This window comes from Vigna unguiculata, chromosome 4 (assembly GCF_004118075.2).
Source record: "Vigna unguiculata cultivar IT97K-499-35 chromosome 4, ASM411807v1, whole genome shotgun sequence".
Lineage (NCBI taxonomy): Eukaryota > Viridiplantae > Streptophyta > Magnoliopsida > Fabales > Fabaceae > Vigna > Vigna unguiculata.
The window spans coordinates 2,484,876-2,504,504 of NC_040282.1; the positions used below are offsets into that span (position 1 = coordinate 2,484,876).

Consider the following 19,629-nt stretch of genomic DNA (forward strand, 5'->3'; position numbering starts at 1 on the left):
TCAACCAATTTTATAAGCTAAAATAAGATATAATAATTAAGAGAAATGGAAACTCTGTTTTGTTACCTGGTTTTGATTCTTCTTGTTTCGTACATAAGCTCCAATGCATTTACAGCCAATAAGCGAAAGTTCAAAAGAATTCCCTCTATCATCACTCTTATGGCACTCTTTAAGACTTACACAAAAATAAAAAATGTAATCCAAATCAACTCATAAAGAAAATTAAAAAATACGTAAGTTAATTTTAACTAATTATATATATATATATATATATGTATATATATATAGATATAGAGAGATAAAAACAAAGTATTAGATATTATATACGTTATAAGTGTAAAAATGTGGTTATAGATGAGTATTAATAGAGTCAGATCAGGTTACTAATTCCCTAAGGTAAGAATGATTTGGATCTCAAGAACTACGTTAAGGTTTGGTCTTTCTTCTTCCATTCCCAAGTTTCATCCTTTCCTTTCAAACCCTTCTTCCCTCTCTTCCTTTCGCTCTCACACTCAGACCCCATTACTTCACGATCACTATGTTACTCACGCTGTTTTCCAATTCGATAGCATTATTCGTACGCACCCTGTTCCTCCCATCTATGAATTTGGTAAGATTTTGGGATCCCTCACAAAGATGAAGCGCTACCCTACTGTTATTTCCCTTTCTAAGCAAATGGAGATGAAGGGAATTCACCATAACCTTTTTACTCTCAGCATCCTCATCAATTGTTTCTGTCACTTGTCTCAGATGACATTTGCTTTCTCAATATTAGGCAAAATTTTCAAACTGGGCTATCACCCAAATGTCGTAACCTTAACTACACTCATGCGAGGTCTCTGTACAAATGGTGAGGTGAAAAAAGCACTCAACTTTCATGACAAGGTGGTAGCACAAGGATTTCGGTTCAACGAAGTCGGTTACGGGACTTTGATCCAGGGATTGTGCGATATTGGAGAAACCAAAGCTGCCATACAGTTACTCAGAATAATCGAAGTTCGATCGATTAAACCTAATGTGGTCATGTACACTACAATTATTCATCATCTATTCATAGATGAACTTGCAAATGAGGCTTTTGATTTGTATTCTGAAATGGTTGCCAAGGGAATTTCTCCTGATCTTTATACCTGTAATATACTCATTGATGCCTTGTGTAAAAAAGGAAGGATAAAACAAGCCAAGAATGTGTTAGCTATGATGGTGAAAGCTTATGTGAAACCTGATATTGTTACCCTCAACACTTTAATGGATGGGTATTACTTAGTTAACGAGGTGAAGAATGCAAAACATGTATTCAACCTTATTACCAAGGTAGGAGTGACACCTACCGTTTACACCTACAATATCATGATTAATGGATCAGGTAAGAGTAAAAAAGTGGACGAGGCAATGAATCTCTTTCGGGATATGCATAAGAGAAACATGGTTCCTGATACAGTTACCTACAATTCTCTTATAGATGGTTTATGCAAATCTGGAAGAATAGCTTATGTTTGGGATCTTATTGATGAGATGCATGATAGAAATCAACAACCGAATGTAATCATTTACAATTGCTTGATAGATGCTTTATGCAAAAGCTATCATTTAGACGAGGCATTTGAATTATTGAAGACAATGATGGAAAAGGGAATTCAGCTGGATATGTACACCTGGAACATACTTATTGATGGAATGTGCAGAGGAGGAAGAGTTGAGAAGGCACAAGAGATCTTTCACGATCTTTTAATTAAAGGCTACCCTTTAGATGTATATAGTTATAGTATTATGATAAACGGTCTTTGTAAAAAGGGTTTGCTTGATGAGGCATTGACTTTATGGTCCAAGATGGAAGACAATAGTTGCATGCCCAATGCAGTAACTTTTGGCATAATGATTAGGGCTCTCTTTTCAAAGGATGAGACTGATAAGGCAAAGATATTTCTTCGTGAAATGATCTCTAGAGGCTTGTTAAAATCATAAAAGGTGAAACCTCATTTCTATATCAAGTTGTACTTTTACTATATGTTGGAAGAAAGGAATTGGTTCATGCAGTGGCCTCTTTGATGTTTCCTTGTTGCATATAGGATGTGAAGAGTTGATATTTTTTTTTTAAAATATTGCCCCTGCATTTTGATTGGCATCGAACTTCGGTGTTTCTTGAAATTGAATTTTGATGGTAGAATTTGTTTAAATGATTAGTAGAGGGGTTGAAATCAAGGATGGCTATGTCTAAATCTTGATGTCTTCGTTTTTCCAAGTTCATTGTACTTCTAGAGATTCTCTATAACATAATAACATCATTGAGGAAGTGTACTTCTAGAGATTCTCTATAACATAATAACATCATTGAGGAAGTGTACTATCGTACTATGTTACCTTATTGATAATGATTTAACTCATTATGCAATGAGAAGATGGCCACTGATAAATTAATGAAGTATAAGTTTCAGATATTTTTTATCAGGTTGCAGAAGACAGTACGGGTATAGCATATGCCATGTCTCTTTAGCCTGAATTTCTTTAACAGATCCTACGTTGTCACACTTCCTTCAAGCATATATAATTATAAAAAGGCTGAGTTAGTATCACTATTATTAAGTTATGAGGTGCCTCAAATTTCTAGTTTGATAAGAAAACTGCAATTAAATTAACATTGTATCATAACAAGCACTTAAAAATCCAGTTGTTTATGGGATTACAACCTTCATTTGAACATTCTGAACAAAAATGGAATTCATTGGCAACTAAGTCAAAATGATATTATCATACAAATTTATTTTGCATTTGTATGTGATAACTGTTCCCTCTTTTCTTCCTTAATTCCTACTTCTTTTCATTCTTGTTTTATAATTTCTGAAAGTTTTATCTGATCTGTAGTGAAACTATAAAACTCCCCTTATAGGCTCTAGGACTTCATGTGAAGTGTGAGATTGTCTGTTATTTGACTGTTCCATATATATTCTAGTTATGTTTCTTTATGCTTCCTGTATTACCATAGAACTTGTGTAGCAGGTTGAAAGACAATATCTCCTTAATTTGTAGTTCTCAAATCATCTTTACATGTTATTTTCCTGTCTCCTTAAAATGTAGAAATCTGTAGCTCATTGGTCTTGACCTTATTATCTACCATTGATCAAATGAATTGTGTATACAACTAGTATTTGTACATGGACGGGTATATTTTTAATTATATTTAACATTTAATCATAAAAATTAAATTTATAGAATTGGTTAATTTTATATATGTTATTCATTCATGTGTTTTATTTCATATATAGTTTTATGAAAAATAAATAATTTCAGTTATATAACAAGTTGTAATAAAAATAATATCGAATCTATAAATTTAATATTTTCTTAAAGTTTATAACTAATATTATAAAATATGGGATGAAAATGGTTGATTTACTAAATATTAAACTCAATTTGGTAGTGAAAGAATATATTTACGTATTCAATATTCAATGTATTTAATCTTGTCTTTCTTTTAATAAAAATATGTTCTTTTGTAGGTTTAAAATAGTTTTTTAATAAATATAACAATTGAGCTTTGTACTCAATTTGGTGAATGCTAACCTTAATGAACTTTGAGCCAAAGAGAAAGGAACGAGAGTTTTATTTGATGAAAAGTAGAAATCCCTCTATCATTTAGTTTCTTTCTGTTGAGAGATGAAAATTTATTTCAATGCAATGCTTCTGTAACACAATGAAATCTTGCAAGCGTAAATTTTGAAATACATCACATCAAACTTGAAATAACCAAATATCCAAAATGTTGCTGGAGTAAAGCCATGTTCGATATCTATTCACAAATTGAAATCAATTCATATTTTCAGAAACTATACAATAAAATCTTCTTACTTTGCCCTAACCAATTCAAGTGGTAATGTTTCCATCGCCATCTGAAAGTTCACAAAATGAAAAATGTTAGTCAGAAACATGTCTTTGCTAGCATAACATAGAAATGATACTTCAAAGTGAAGAATGATAAATGATCACAAATCTAACAAAGCACCTGCACCTACCCATAGTCTTGGAATTTTGGGGTCAGATTTCTTATGCAATTTACTTAGCTCTGAATGAAAGCTTATAACAATTGCAACTTTGAACTCTATTGAGAAGGGACTGCACCAAAGTGATAGCATAGACATTCACTTTGAACTCTGGACATATGAAAAATACATCCAGAATCAAAGATCTATTCTGTTTTACTCCTCTTATTAGAAGAGACAACAAACAAAGTAATGTCACCGTCAGAGTCAGCTTCAATATTGGCCACTTCAGGGGATTGTGTGGTTTTTCCTTTTTCTTGTTTTTCTTGTTTTTTCTTCAAGATAAAACAATCAGAAATCTCGTATCCAGGTTTCTTACAATAACGACAAAATTTATTGGATTTGCGTCCCCTAGACATGGATCTGAACTTTTTGTCACTTGTACTCCTTTTTTCTTGAGTTCTACCTCTAACATTTAAACCCTCACCCCTGTCCACAGAATGAACTTCAAGATCAAATTTTTCTTTGGACAATAAATTAGATTTAACATCTTCAAAGGATAAGGTATCATTATTTCCATACAACATATCTTCAAAGGATAAGGTATCATTATTTCCATACAACATAATTTCTTTGAAATGTTTGTAGGTAGAAGGTAGAGACAACCAACAAAACAACTTTATCTTCATCATTAATTTTAATATCAATATTTTTCGGATCCAAGAGGATAGAATTAAACTCATTAAGATTAGATTGAATAGGAGTACCTTGAACCATTCGAATGGTATAGAAGCGTTCTTTGAGACGAAGCTTGTTCGCAAGGCTCTTGGTCATGTATAAAGACTCTAACTTTAGCCATAATTCAGCAATGGTTGATTCATTTGCTACTTCACGGAGAACCTCTTATGATAAAGAGAGTTGGATTGATGAAAGCGCTTTTTTATCCAACTCCTCTCAGTGCTCATCAATCATGGAAGCTGACTTATTTTCTATTTCATCTAAAGCCTTCTTTAATCCACTATGGGTTAGAACGACCCTCATTTGGACTCGCCAAATAGAAAAACTAATTTTGCCATCAAACTTCTCAATGTCAAATTTTGCAGACATTTTGGAATTTCCAACTAAGAGCTCTGATACCACTTGTTATGGTATCGTAGCATGCGGAAGCACATGATCGTGATAATTGGAAATTAAAGAGAAGTAAGTAAAAGAGCAAGAGAAAATAACACACAAGGATTTACGTGGAAAACCTCTTTGAATGTAAGAGGAAAAGCCACGGAACGATAATGAACAAAGTTCCACTATGAAAAGAAGAGTACAAAGCTTTTTAATGAGAACAAGAATCCTTACCAAAATACACTCAGGTGTATATTACAAAGCGTGTCTCTTTAAATGTTTTTCTATATATCCTTCTTCAAGTCATGGAGATGTTATTTATAGGCTTCAAAACTGAACCAGCAAATAGGCCATATGAAGAGTCTTCAAATCTAAACTAGTAAATAGACCATCTGAAGAGTCTTCAAAACTGAACCAATAAATAGGCTATATGAAGAGTCTTTAAAACTTGAGCAGAGTAATAATTAAGAATTAGTGATTAAGTAACGTGTGGTATTAGGAATTGAATGAGAACCACATATTCTAACATACACCAATAGGACAAATTTTGAAACGAAAGAAAAACAATAACAACAGTGAACTGTGTTAAAATCTAATTTTCTTAATCCAATCCACTTTTGCTCCAATCCAATCCATTTAAAATCCATTTTAATGGATCTGGATTTCAATCTAATCTACATTTTATATATTTTATGGATTGAATATCCATTCTATAATCAATATTTTCAAATATGGATAATTCATAAAATCCAATCCAAATTTTCAATTTAAATTTTTAGTTGGGTTAGACTAGGGGTTGAGATGAACCAGGCTAAATTCAGACTCGGACGGACTTTACTCGATGACCTGTACAGACTGGGCAGGCCCAATGACCCTGAAGGGCCAAGCGGACCCAATGACCAGAACGGGATGGGTGGACCTAAAGACATGAATGGGCTATGCGGACCCGACAAACCAAACAAGTCGGATGAACCTGATGACCTGAACGGACCAAGTTGGCCCGAAGACCTGATAGGTCAGGTGTGCCTGATGATCCAAACGGGCCAGGTGGGCCGTTGGACCCTAATTTTAGGTATTCCAAAATTTAGTTAAAATTAACTTTAGTGGAGTAGATTCCTTAATCTTTTGAAAACTTTTTACAGTTTTTTAAAACTAAAAAAATGTTATTAGGTTAGATTTTTGATTTTGTAAATCTTTTATAAGAGTTATATGTATAGTTGAAAAATATTTTAATTTTTATTATTTTAGTACATGTATTAAAAAAAACATTCTTGCATATATTATTTTAAATATCTTATGTTTCTTATATTATTTTATTTCTACATAACTTTTACGAAATAAGACGAAAACATTGAAATGATATGCACAAAAGTTTAAAATAGATTCTCTTAAATACCTAGATCGAGTGAAATAAATAATTAAAATTTTAATTGAATTCTTAAAGTTTGTTTACGACGTCTTAAATAGCAATAAAATACTTTTAAATACCTAGATCGAGAAAAAAAATAAAAACTATAATAGTCAAATAAATAATTAAACTTTTTAAATTGAATTCTTAAAATTACTTCAATATTTTAATGAATAAAGAGTGCACTATGATTTAATGGTGTGAAGTTCTTGATTTATCATAATGTACATATTTCACAAGAGAATAGTCTCTTGAACAAATGGTATTTAGTGTATAAAGCTACAATATATATATATATATATATATATATATATATATATATATATATATATATATATATATATATATATTTCCTTTACAAGTGTACTTAATTATAATTTTGAGCTGTTCTAACTCCATCATATGTGTCAACTCGGACTGGTCGGGCGCTGTTGCTTCTTCGAAACCTGCTCTTTCTTCTAGGATTTTTTGGACTTCTTCTGCTTTTTGGTTCTTTCGCCGTCAAAGTGCCTATGGTACCTGTTCATATTTGGTTACCCGAAGCTCATGTAGAGGCACCTACGGCAGGATCCGTCATCTTGGCAGGAATTCCTTCAAAATTGGGAACCCACGGGTTTTTAAGATTTTCAATACCCATGTTTCCCGAAGCAACACTTTGTTCCACTCCTTTGATTTATACTCCAAGCGCGATTGCTATAATATATACTTCCTTGACCACTTCAAGACAGATCGATCTTAAGAAGATCATTGCTTACTCCTCAGTAGCCCGTATGAATCTGGTGACTATTGGTATGTTTAGTCGGGCGGCGACCATTAGGTCACCTATTTCTAGTTATGGACACACAAGACAAGGCCAAAACATGGGTGTCGGGCGTGCGACCCATCAACCTACTAGCAATGGGGGAGAACGGAATAGTGTTCGTGTCCAAAGGCGAGTTTACGCTGAGAACAAGGGCATGGTTCCTCTCGACAATGCCCTCTTCAAACCCCTTACTTTTCTCTCTCTCTCTCTCTCTTTCACTTCTCTCTTTCGCCGATTCTCCCTTTCTCTCTCCAATTCACTTCTCTCTTTCACTTTCCAAACAAACCAATGCCGCACGTGTAACCGTACACTTAGTAAAACTTTTTGTAATAAAAATTTTAAAAGTTTAGTGCCACATCAGATTTGTCAAAATATGGTCAAAAAATTTTGTTAAAATATCATTTTCAATATATATATATATATATATATATATATGGTCAAAAAAGTTTGATGCCACGCCAGATTTCTTCTTCCATTCCCAAGTTTCATCCTTTTTGTCGCAACCGAGATCGCGATGGAACGGCAAAAATAAGTTAAGAAAAGCAGAGGAGTGACCACCATAGTTTATTATAGAAAACTATAGAAAAACCTTAAAAAAGAATGGTCTGCAAAACCAATTTTGGATTCGGGAGTCGGTTACGTGTGGGGAAGGTATTAGCACCCCACAACGTCCGTCTTAAGACAGTTCCTTCTTTAATTAAGTGTTTGTTATTCCCAAAAAATCAAACAAAATAAAAACACCTACAAAAATATTAAAGATTAAAACAAAATTATTTTTTTATATTTTTGGCCCGACGAGGATGGTACCTCGTTCCTACGTATTTCTATTTGGAAAATCAGGGATAACGTAGTTCTTTGTAAAAAATTTTGTTGTTTCATATTATTATTTTGTTTTGTTCTAAATTTTAGATTTTTTATATATATATATATATTTTTATATAAATATCAAGAGAACCCGAGATTCTACATGATAAAAAAAAGTTATCAAGCAAATCTGAGATTTGACATGACATTTAGAAAAAAAGATTTTATAATTTTTTTTTGTTTTTTATTATTATTAAATAAAAAATATATATTAAAAGGCTATGAAAGAGCGTTTTGATTATCAAGCACGTCCGAGACTTGACATGACATTCAAAACTTATATAACAGAAGTAATTTTTATTTTATTTATTTATTATTATTTTTTTTTAAAATTAAAGCCTACAAAAAAAACACATTTTTAATTACCAAGATAAAAATAGAAGGAAAGAGAAAGGTTGAGCACATAGATGACAAACCCAAAATCATCTAACATGAGAACCCAAACACATTTGATCATACAACAATTTAAACGATCATATATGTGATGTTATAAGAGAATCATGAACAACAGACTAGCAGCAAAAGAAAATTTACCTTAAGGTGACCCCCTTGTGTGTGCTCTTGTAACAAAAAAGGAGAGGGGATTTTCCAATTTTTTTCTCTGCCTTGCATTGAAGAAATTTTGTGCTTATATAGGCCTTTTGGGTACCACTAAGATCGTAATATTTAATTATAATAAAATATATGGGGAAAGAATTGGTCTTGTTATATCATTGCATAATATCCACGGTATTGATTATACTTATTAACAAAATATTGCCTGTAGTTACTAAAATCATATTTTCTGTCACATAAAGATCGTGATCAAATCATAACATATTATTCATATAATTGGTTCTAATTATTACCAAAAATATTTTCTTCTAAATATTAAAATCGTACAATTCTCTAAAAGTATTATTATCGGAAATATTTGCTTCTAATTAAAATAATACCTTTCCAGACTGACAACGCACATAAGTGTAAATGCACGATATTTATTCAAATTATTATAAAAAAATATTGCTCCTAATATTATACACTTCTCTAAAAACAGACATTATGAAACGTCCTTTCTTGACATGTCATGCGAAGAGTGTAAATAGCAAACAGTGGGAGTAGAAATATGTAAAACATTTGGGTTCATGCAAAGAGTGTGATTATTAACAATAAATTAGAATCTCCTTCTCTTGGTTTTTATTTCTTCTTTTTTTTTTTCTTTCTTCCCATGGTAGAATTAAAGTTTAAAAACCTACCATCAATCAAAACATATATTCTTTTATTTATTTTATTATTTATTATTATTATTTATTTATTTTAACCAAACAAACGAAATTGGGTGGACACTTTTCTTTCAAACCCTTCTTCCCTCTCTTCAATTCACTCTCACACCGACCCCATTACTTCACGATCATTATGTTCCTCACGCTGTTTTCCAATTCGAAAGCATGATTCGTACGCGCCCTGTTCCTCCCATTTATGAATTTAGTAAGATTTTGGGATCCCTTACAAATATGAAGCGCTACCCTACTGTTGTTTTCCTTTCTAAGCAAATGAAGATCAAGGGAATTCACCATGACCTTTTTACTCTCAGCATCTAAACGAAATGCAATACCTCAATTAAAAATTTTCTCTTCTTTTCTGTTGTAACTGCATTTTGTTATCAGCATTCTAGAATATGCTGAGGTGTCACTTTCTATTTTCCTATTGTCTTTTTCTTTCCCCATACCATAACGTATAACTTGTATATATATATCTTTTATCTTTTGTAAATAAAGCAAGTCATTCTCATCACTTTTTTGTGATTGAGCCTTCCTGCAAACCTTCTTTTCTGGTTCTCTTTTATGGTATCAAAGCTCTCACCTGGAGCTATGCTCATTGCCTGTCAAAATGTTAGATGTTTCTGATCAAGCTATCCCACTATGGTCTGATCCTTGTTTTGATCCCTCCAGTCCTTATCATATCCACCCTAGTGAGAATCCATCCTCCGTCTTTATTTCTCTAGCTCTGGATGGTACTAATTACCATTCCTGGTCCAAGTCCTTTAGAATGGCCTTGATATCCAAGAACAAGATAGGTTTTCTAACAGGTACCATACCTCCACCTGATGTCCATAACTCCTTTTATCCCTCTTGGGAACGATGTAATACCTTTGTTATGTCCTGGCTACTCAATTCCTTATCACCACCCATTGCCCAAAGTGTTATCTTCCTCGACCGTGCATCCAACATTTGGACAAATCTTCGTGAAGGTTTCTCCCAAAGTGATCTCCGCTGCATCGCAGAGCTCCAAGAAGAAATATATTCGCTCAAGCAAGGCTCTTGTTCTGTTACAGATTACTTTACAACACTCAAATCCATGTGGGAGCAACTTGATCATTTACGCCCTTATACGAACTGCACCTGTTCTGCACAATCATATCACCAACAAAATTTTATCATTCGTTTCCTAAAAGGCTTAGAGGAGCATTTCTCTGTTGTTCGTTCCCAGATCCTACTTCTGGATCCTCATCCTTCCGTTGACCGTGTGTTCTCCATGATTATTCAACAAGAGCATCACAATTCTTTGTCGTCTCCCGCTGATGAACCCAACATTTTTGTCAATAGTGCTTCCGGGAAAGGACGTGGAGGAGGCCACCCTACAGGACAATCCAGTAACAATAATCGCAATTTCTCCACCAAAAAATGTGTTTATTGTGGGCGTAATGGACACACTGTTGACATCTGTTATGCCAAGCATGGGTATCCTATTAGTCATCCCCGATATCCTGGACGGCCGCGCTTCCACACTAAAGATGGTTCTTCTTCTTCCGCTAATGTCAACAATGTTACGCAGGAGGCAGACTCACCACACTCCTCAATGACCTTGAGTTCTCCCTCTAATGGGCTAGGTTATGGTTTCACTAAGGCCCAATATCAAAGTCTTCTAGGTCTTCTTCAACAACAGAGCAACGGATCAGCAGCCTCTTCTCAGTCCAAACACGCAAATCTTACCCACGTTCCCAGCATTGGCATTTCCGAGCCCAGTAATATGGATTTTGGTTTTTTTTTTACCATCACGGATCACTTAATCAATGCACACACCTCACACCCATCACACAATACCTCCTGGGTCATTGATTCGGGGCAACAGATCATATCACTTATTCTTTTGACAACTTCCAAAATTTTTCTAAAATTAAACCTATCCATATTAACCTCCCTAATGGCTCTATAGTTATTGCTCATATTTCAGGCATTTTTCAGTTGTCTTCTCACCTCACCATTCATGATGTTCTTTATGTGCCTAACTTCAAATTTAATTTGCTTTCAATTTCTAAACTCTTGACTTCTTCTGATTACACACTTCTTTTCTCTAATTTTCAATGTCAAATACAAGAAAAGAAGTCATTGAGGATGATTGGTTTGGCTAAGTTGAAACACGGGTTATATCACTTGGAGACACACACCAACTCCAGACATAGTTCTCTCCAAGCCACCTTCATCAATAATTTCTCTACTCCACCTGTCACCAACGCCAATCTTTGGCACTTTAGACTAGGGCATCTCTCTGGAAATCGCCTTAACACTCTTCATGCTCATTTTCCTTTTATTTCTAAACATGTCGATGAGAATTGTGATATTTGTCACTTAGCCAAACAAAAGAAATTATCATATTCTCCGAGTGTCAATAAAGGTTCAAAACCTTTTGATTTGGTTCATATGGATATTTGGGGTCCATTCTCCCAATCTTTTGTTCATGGTCACAAGTATTTTTTAACCATTGTAGATGATTTTAGTCGATATATATGGATAGTTCTTCTTCAAACTAAAGGGGATGTTTGCACACACGTTCAAAATTTTGTCTTTTTGATTGAAAACCAATTCAATCTTTCCATTAAGTGCATACGCTCGGATAATGGTCCTGAATTTCTTCAAAAGGAGTTTTTTGCATCTAAAGGAATTTTTCATCAAACAAGTTGTGTTTACACTCCTCAGCAAAATGGTAGAGTTGAGAGAAAATATCAGCACATTCTTAATGTTGTTAGGGCTCTTATGTTTCAATCTCACCTTCCAAAACCTTATTGGTCATATGCTATTAAACACACTGTTTATTTGATAAATCGCACTCTCCATTCCCAATTATTGACAATAAAACTCCTTTTGAAATATTGCATAAACACAATCCAGATTTTTCCATTTTAAAAGTTTTTGGTTGTTTGAGCTATGCTTCAACAAATCTTCCCCGTCAAAAATTTGATGTTCGTGCTAAACGTGGTGTGTTCTTGGGATATCAAACAGGAACAAAAGGATATTTCATCCTTGATTTAAATAACAAAAAGATTTTTGTCTCCAGAAACGTTTTGTTCAATGAAAAAGTTTTCCCCTTTACAAAAATTAATTCTCCTCCTCAACCCATTAATACACATCCCATCACTTTTTCTCAACCCACTCCTCTTGGCAATTCACATTTTGATTATATCAGATCCAACTTTCAGCCCACTAATAATCAACCCCTTCCCTCTTCTCACACATCTCCTCTAGCTGGTCTACCATCATCTCCTTCACAACTTTCCCATACTTAACCATCTCCTTCCTTTGCTCAAGACAGTTCCCATTCCTCACCCCCTAACCATCCACTTTGTCGCTCCCATCGCCTGCATATTCCCCCTTCTTACCTCGCTGACTATGAGTGCCACACTTGTTCGAGTGATGCAATCCTTGTTTCAACCCCCTCCCACCAATCTTCTTCAAAGGTATCTTATCCTATTCAAATGCATAAGTTCACCTTGATTTAATGGTGTGAAGTTCTTGATTTATCATAATGTACATATTTCACTCAAGAAAATAGTCTCTTGAATTGTATTTAATGTATACAGCTACAATATCACCATTAGTGGATTAGGTAGGAATGAAAAAGTGGATAAGAGCATGAATCTCTTTCACAAAATGCATAGCAAGAATATAGTTCCTCATATAGTGACTTCATTTTCTCTTATCTATGGTTTATGCAACTATGAGAGAATCTCATGTTTGGGATGTTATTGATGACTTCAAGTGCTTCAGAAGCTAAACAAAGTTGTTTATGTTTTTACCACCTTTCAAAGCACAGTTTCAAAAGTAGAGAGATAGTTACAAGAACCATTTGGAGCATGGAAACCACAACTAGTAATAAACATCACATTGAAATGGAAGAGGATGCATAGAAGTTTCGTTTATGTTGTGCTAGGCTGCACAAACATTCTTTTCTCAAAAGATATAAATAACAACAAAATAGTTATACAAATTGCTATCTGGAAAACTGTTCATAGTACTGAACTAAATATATAGGCATAATAAAAAATATGATGAGAATTAAGCATCATTTTTTCTTGGCAATGAACAAACCCCATATTTGTTCACCATCTGCACCCCCCATCTGCTTGGTCTTCCATCTCTTCATTTGTTCATATTGGAAGTAAAAGTTAATCTTTTTTTAATTTCTTTTCTGCTTTTTCATTCCCTTTATATATATATATATATATATATATATATATTGCCTTTACGAGTGCCCTTAATTATAATCTGACAGTTTCCTTCTGCACCTCCATAAATTTCTTCTCAATCTCCTGTATAAAAAACCTTTCCATTTTGTCATTTTTATTTATTCAATCTGTTAGTTTTCCAGTTGCACTTTTAACTTTTAAATTATATAATCCGAAATTATGTTTTTCTTAAAAAGTTAACTTTCAAATTTAATAATCTAAAAATTTGAAAATTATTTTTTACTTTCAGATTATACAATTTCAAAAAGATAAAATAGATAGGTTTTTATGAAAGTACCAGAAAAAAATAATCATGAGAATAGACGAAGACATTTATGGAGGTGTAGGAAGATGTCGCCTTATACTCTTCGGATACTTGGTTCTGCACCAAATACCATGCAGACAAGATCACGTCAAGAAAGAGAAATAACAAACTACTGTTTCTAACTTCTGATGGGACATAAGAATGTGTAAAAGCATTGTCATGTTAATTAAAATTATGTTGTCCATAATTTTTGCTTGGAATTTATTCTGAATGTGTTTGCAAACATTTATCTCCATGGGAATTCCATCTGAAACAAAATAATGCTACAATCAGGATTGTGATTCAATATTTTTAAATTTGCTTTGAGATCTATAAATGACTACGTGAAAACATTCATGTTCAACCAATGGCTGTTTATGGCGTTTTCAAAAGTGAAGAAGCACATAAGCATCACATTAATTCGGAGATTGAGAAAGAAAAATGGGCACAGAATGAGTGTTCTATAGCAATTACAGTCAAGACCAAAATTGTGACCTCCCTCCTTATATGAAAAATCCTTATGACTTTTTTTCTCCTATCAGTCACCTCCATTCATGATCCGAAAAATAGTCCGTAGTTGGTTGTTCTTTGGGGCGTTCAGTGTTGCACTTCAGGCAAGACAAATTTCTTGCATAATTGTAGAAATCACACCTAGAGACGGTAATACAATAAATGAAAAACTTTAAATGTGCAAGAAAATAAGGTTGGGATAGAAGGAAGCAAAACAACGGACTTACTTGGGACAACCCCAATCCCCAGGATATTTCTTGGGACTAGGGTTTGGCTCTTGACAATGCAAACACTTCATTTTACTAGCAAAATTCATGAACCCACACCTACATACATAGGAACATCCATGAAATAGAACGAACTGTTCACCACATGTGTCAACATATTGATTATATACTCTTTGCATAATGGAAGGAATCTTATATACACTTAGAGGGATGGGAAACAAGGTGTTTTCATGGTGGGGGGAAGAGAACGATGACTTACTTGGTACAATTCCAATCCCCAGGATGTTTCTTAGGCCTTGTCTCGGGACAACGCAAACATTTCGTGTTCCTAGCATAATTCATGAAACCACATCTGCATGTACAAAAACATTCATGTTGAAATTGAACTTTACTGTGATTTACAATTTTAGCTTGAGATGGATAAAAGAGTCTTAAAGAACCTATATACTATCAACAGCATTAAGGTAAGGTGTTTTACATTACATAATGTAGATTGTAACATAACAAGTAACTAAAGTTAATGAATTACGATAAAATTAAAGAAAAGCAGATAATTCTTAAGGATGTGAGTTAATCAATTAAAATTCAAACAATAATAGATATATATGGCCACTAAAATACCCTATTTCTTAATGACCAAAACTTAATCCCTACATCTGTACAACATAACATAGCTTTAAAATGAGTAAAATAGATTAGACTGCAGCAACGACAGATTGGATATATGGGGCTTAACATACAATGAAGTCTACAATACATAATAACAATAACTAAATCACGAGGATGTGTAATCCAATGAGTGCACAATACGATCATGTGGATGAGAGTTTGCTGGAAAAGAACTTGTAAAACTGAGGCTTTGAGAAATTTCATCATTAATGCAAAACTGAGGGACCTAAGATTATTCGTAAGTGCCAAATGCAGCTGTCCAAGACAATGCAAATATTTCGGTGAAAGGATAAATGACATAAGTTGAATGGTATTTTTAATAAATGAACATGCTCTGATATTTGTAAGTAAAAAATATACAAATTAATTAAGAAAAGTCATATTAAATAAAAGGACCCTATGACAAATAAAAGAATTTTTGCAAAGCTAAATATTTAATGAGAATGAGGAATGCAAAATGAAAGATAATAAAGGAAAGAATGATGACAAAATATAGAGAGATTGATAAAATGATTATCATATTGATGTCTGCAAGTTATCATTGTTTAAATTTGTAGACAGTTGTCAAAATTCAAATTATTGACATAAAATTGATTCATCTTCTATCATAACAATCAGAAACTAAAATACGATCAATGAGGTTTTTCTTGTCAGTGAAACAGGGAACTCACTGTGGGCAAGTCCAATCCCCTTTTTTCCTTTCAACTTCATCAGTAATAGTATTGGCTTCCTTTGTTGGTCCCTCTGTTTTGCATTTTAGACAACGTGTGTTTCTGGCAAAATTTAAAAAATCGCATCTGTAACGGAACCAAAGAGCAACCATCAGCATACCAGAAGATACTAATAAGGGGTAATTTAACACATGTATTTGAAGCCAGCATCAATACCAAACATAGGAAAAATAAAATAAAAATCTTATAATACAAGTCGTTTAAGATAAGGGTCAGTATGACATGCATAAATGCATATGAACAGAACAAAGAAAACTTGTAGGACAAAAAATTAATAGCAGAGGTTCAGAGGCACTTCATTTAGTTCTATTCTATTGTTTTTAATTAACTGATGTGATCACATTCTCTTTGAAAATGAGGCTGACAAACACTCAGAAATTGACTATGGCGTGTGAGAAAAGCTAGTAAGCAACTAGAGGACTTACTCAGGACAGGTCCAATCTCCTTGCTTCATTTGAACCATGGGCGGGTTAATATCCTTAGGTTTATCATCATTACAATTCAGGCATTGGATATTTCTGGAGAAGTTCATAAAATTGCATCTGCAAGAAATTTTGGGTGAAACTCTTAATAGTGAATTATCAAATAGCTGAAATCTAATTTACGATTCTAACGTAGCATTTCCACTATAAGAGATATATGTTGAAAGCTAAATCATCAATATTCATGACAAGGACGAAGTACATTGCTGGAAAAAAAAAGGATATAAAATGAATCCAATCATCCAGCAGCCAAAAATACTTCCGGTTGACTACCATCACTGAAAACTATCACTCAGAAAATAAACTAGGATCATTCACAAAAAGGATATGAAACAAATACACTCATCCCACAGGTCAGTCAACAATTCTTCTAAATAAGTATTATCACTAAAAACTATCACACTGGGGAAAGAATCTAGTATGACGGAAAAAGGGATATGTTGTAACACAAATCCACTCATCTCACGGTCAAAAATACTTCTAGAAGAATACTATCATTTAAACAATAAAAAACAAAACAAATTTTCACTGCATTTTTAAATAAAGCTTTATATCTATCATATCCAGTATCTATTATCCCAGTAAAAGATGCGGGGAAAATATAGATGGTAGGATTACTTGCTTCATTTCTGAGGTAAAGTGCCTAGTGGATGGAGAAAATTTACTTCTGCAAGCAATTCCTTCCTAATTTTATGTGAAAACACAAAAACCGAAAGTTCACGGATTCAGGTGCAAAGGTTACTGCACACACAAAGAATGTGATTCCATGAGCGAAAATAACTCACTTTGGACATATCCAGTCACCTTTCTTCATCTCAACATCTTTAGACAACTGATTACTTTTAACACTTAGAGACCGGCCTTCTCCCACAGCATCTTGTGCAGTAGGCTTTGAACGAGTAATTGCAGGAGCAGGGGCAGGAGTAGGGGACTCACTCAACTCAATCAGCTGACAGAGAAGTTTTCTGGCGGATGATTCAATAACTTCTCGGCCAGATGGTTTGTCTCCTCCAGAAAGGACAAGTGGATCTAGTGCATAGAACAAAAGTATTCGAACTATATCCACAGTTCGAGCATCAGTTTCAAAATTCTTTAGAATCACATAAGCTCTATCACAGGAGCTTCGTAGGTTGCAAGCACCACAGACCTGGATGGAAGCAAACTTACCTTATCAGACAACAGGGAATTAAAACGCCACCTTCAAATCATGTAGAAAAAAAAAAAAAAAATTTAAAAGGAAAATAAAATCTGATCTCATACATTACCCAATACTAGCTGGTGACAACATTTAACATCTTGCTGCGTTAGCTAGAATAAATACTAAGAATACACTCACTAACACTCTCATTTCATTAGTGAGTAAAATCCGCACTTCTATTGATTAGACCGGCATGAGATTTTCATTCAGACAATAATAAACTACTAGCAAAAGATGCAACTTATAAATTGGGACCATAAATATCTTCCGAAAAATTAAAGAAAATGCACTAACACACATACGTCCCCTTCATCTAATTGCAGGTGTGCTCTCAGCCTCTTAGCTGAATTAACAGCTTTACGAAGAAGATTAGGGCACCCTCCCTCAACAACTGCTTGGATGTCGCTCATCCGCAGCAACCTGCGTAACATAACAATAAACAAGAGAAATGGTAAAAACACATTATATACCCTTATAAACAACTCTCATTATTTGAAGTTTATTGAAAATTACAAAATAGTGTATCTCATCATGTCTTTGTGTAACAAAATATACTGATTTCAAAGTTTTCAATAAATGTTAACAAAATAAAAAATGTTTTTAATCAGTAAGAGAGAATAGGCAGCACTCCTTATAATATAATTACTTCATATATACATATACCATTCTTATCATGAACTCTTTCATAGTGAATTTGAATAGGGAATATTTAGACATACTTCACCATAAAAACCTCCAGAAGAGAAAAAATAAGAAGAACAAACAAAATGAACTTCTTCCTAGATTAAAATTAGCTTAAAATACAAATTTAGAAAACTGATATCATGCATAAACTAATCTTATAGCTCATTTCTTCTTCTTCTTCTTCTTTTTCTTATTTTTCCTCTCTAAAGATACGAACCCCAAAACAACACCAAAAATAACATCAGCTTCTTATTTCCCCAGTTATCATCAAACAAACCGCAGTAAAAGAAAAAACTAAGGCTTGTTTGGACTAAAGTTTTCATAAATACTTTTAGGAGACAAAAGTAAAGACAATAAAAGGTTTCTGCATGTTAACTTACACGCCAGCTAGCAAATTTTAGCTCATGGAGCAACACATAACTTTTTCATCTAATTTTCACATTGTAAAAGTGTTTAAAGAGAATTCCACCCAAAGAAGTTCAAATTTCTCGTCTCAAAATTTAAAAAGGTACGAGGAGACGAACAGACTTGATAAGGTCGTAACGGTCGCGCCCGAAGCTGAGACAAGCGTCCTTGAGAGAGTTCATGTCGGTGTAAAGGCTTACAGTGTCATCGGAAGAGGAGGGCTTGGAGAGGTAGCCTTTGGCGTTCAAGCGGTCCACGAAGGACACCCATTCCGACCAGGGGTGGTCGACGGAGGGTAGGGTTTCGGCGGCGGCGGAAGAGGAGGAAGTGCGGCGGAGGAATTGCGGTGGCGTGAAGGGAATGGGTTTGAAGAAGATAAATGAAGAATTAACAGCTACTGGTGGTGCGGTTCGACGGGTACGGAAGATTGCGGATCCGATTCCGTACAGTGCAAACTTAGAAGCTGACATTGTTTTGTTTATCTTTCTCCTTTCTTTCAGGAGTGAGGTTTATCTCATGGAACACAGTAGCAGGGTTTTGAGGTAGGGGATAATAAATGATAAATTTGTTATATTATTTAATTGGATTTTGATTTTCTTAAAAATTTTATAAAAAGAAAAAAAAAAGTAGCAAATATACAAACTTATTATACCAAACCTTATAAATGAAAATCAAATCCATTAATAAAAGAGAAAAAAAAAAAACATATCTGAATATGACTGGATTGTAAAGTAAGTAAAAGACAAATTTCTCTTGTAAATATGTTTATG

The 19,629-nt window shown here is 33.8% G+C and overlaps 2 protein-coding genes and 1 long non-coding RNA gene across 3 annotated transcripts; 1 reads left to right on the forward strand and 2 right to left on the reverse strand.

Annotated features, from left to right (window-relative positions):
• The first annotated feature begins 402 nt into the window (after positions 1-402).
• On the forward strand, positions 403-1,965 carry LOC114182023 (pentatricopeptide repeat-containing protein At1g12620-like). The gene has a single exon (XM_028068764.1). The coding sequence runs from the start codon at positions 403-405 to the stop codon at positions 1,963-1,965; it is 1,563 nt and encodes a 520-aa protein (XP_027924565.1).
• A 1,667-nt stretch (positions 1,966-3,632) lies between these two features.
• LOC114182719 lies at positions 3,633-4,076 on the reverse strand. Its single transcript, XR_003604175.1, has 2 exons — positions 4,011-4,076; positions 3,633-3,887 (listed from the first exon to the last, which is right to left on the reverse strand). It is a non-coding gene; the product is annotated as an uncharacterized LOC114182719 (long non-coding RNA).
• Positions 4,077-14,262: 10,186 nt separating this feature from the next.
• LOC114181206 (zinc finger protein VAR3, chloroplastic) lies at positions 14,263-19,396 on the reverse strand. The gene is made up of 8 exons (XM_028067591.1): positions 18,983-19,396; positions 18,073-18,190; positions 17,358-17,719; positions 16,516-16,632; positions 16,031-16,156; positions 14,950-15,042; positions 14,691-14,789; positions 14,263-14,604 (listed from the first exon to the last, which is right to left on the reverse strand). The coding sequence occupies exons 1-8, from the start codon at positions 19,327-19,329 to the stop codon at positions 14,496-14,498; spliced, it is 1,371 nt and encodes a 456-aa protein (XP_027923392.1). The 5' UTR covers positions 19,330-19,396; the 3' UTR covers positions 14,263-14,495.
• Positions 19,397-19,629: the final 233 nt, after the last annotated feature.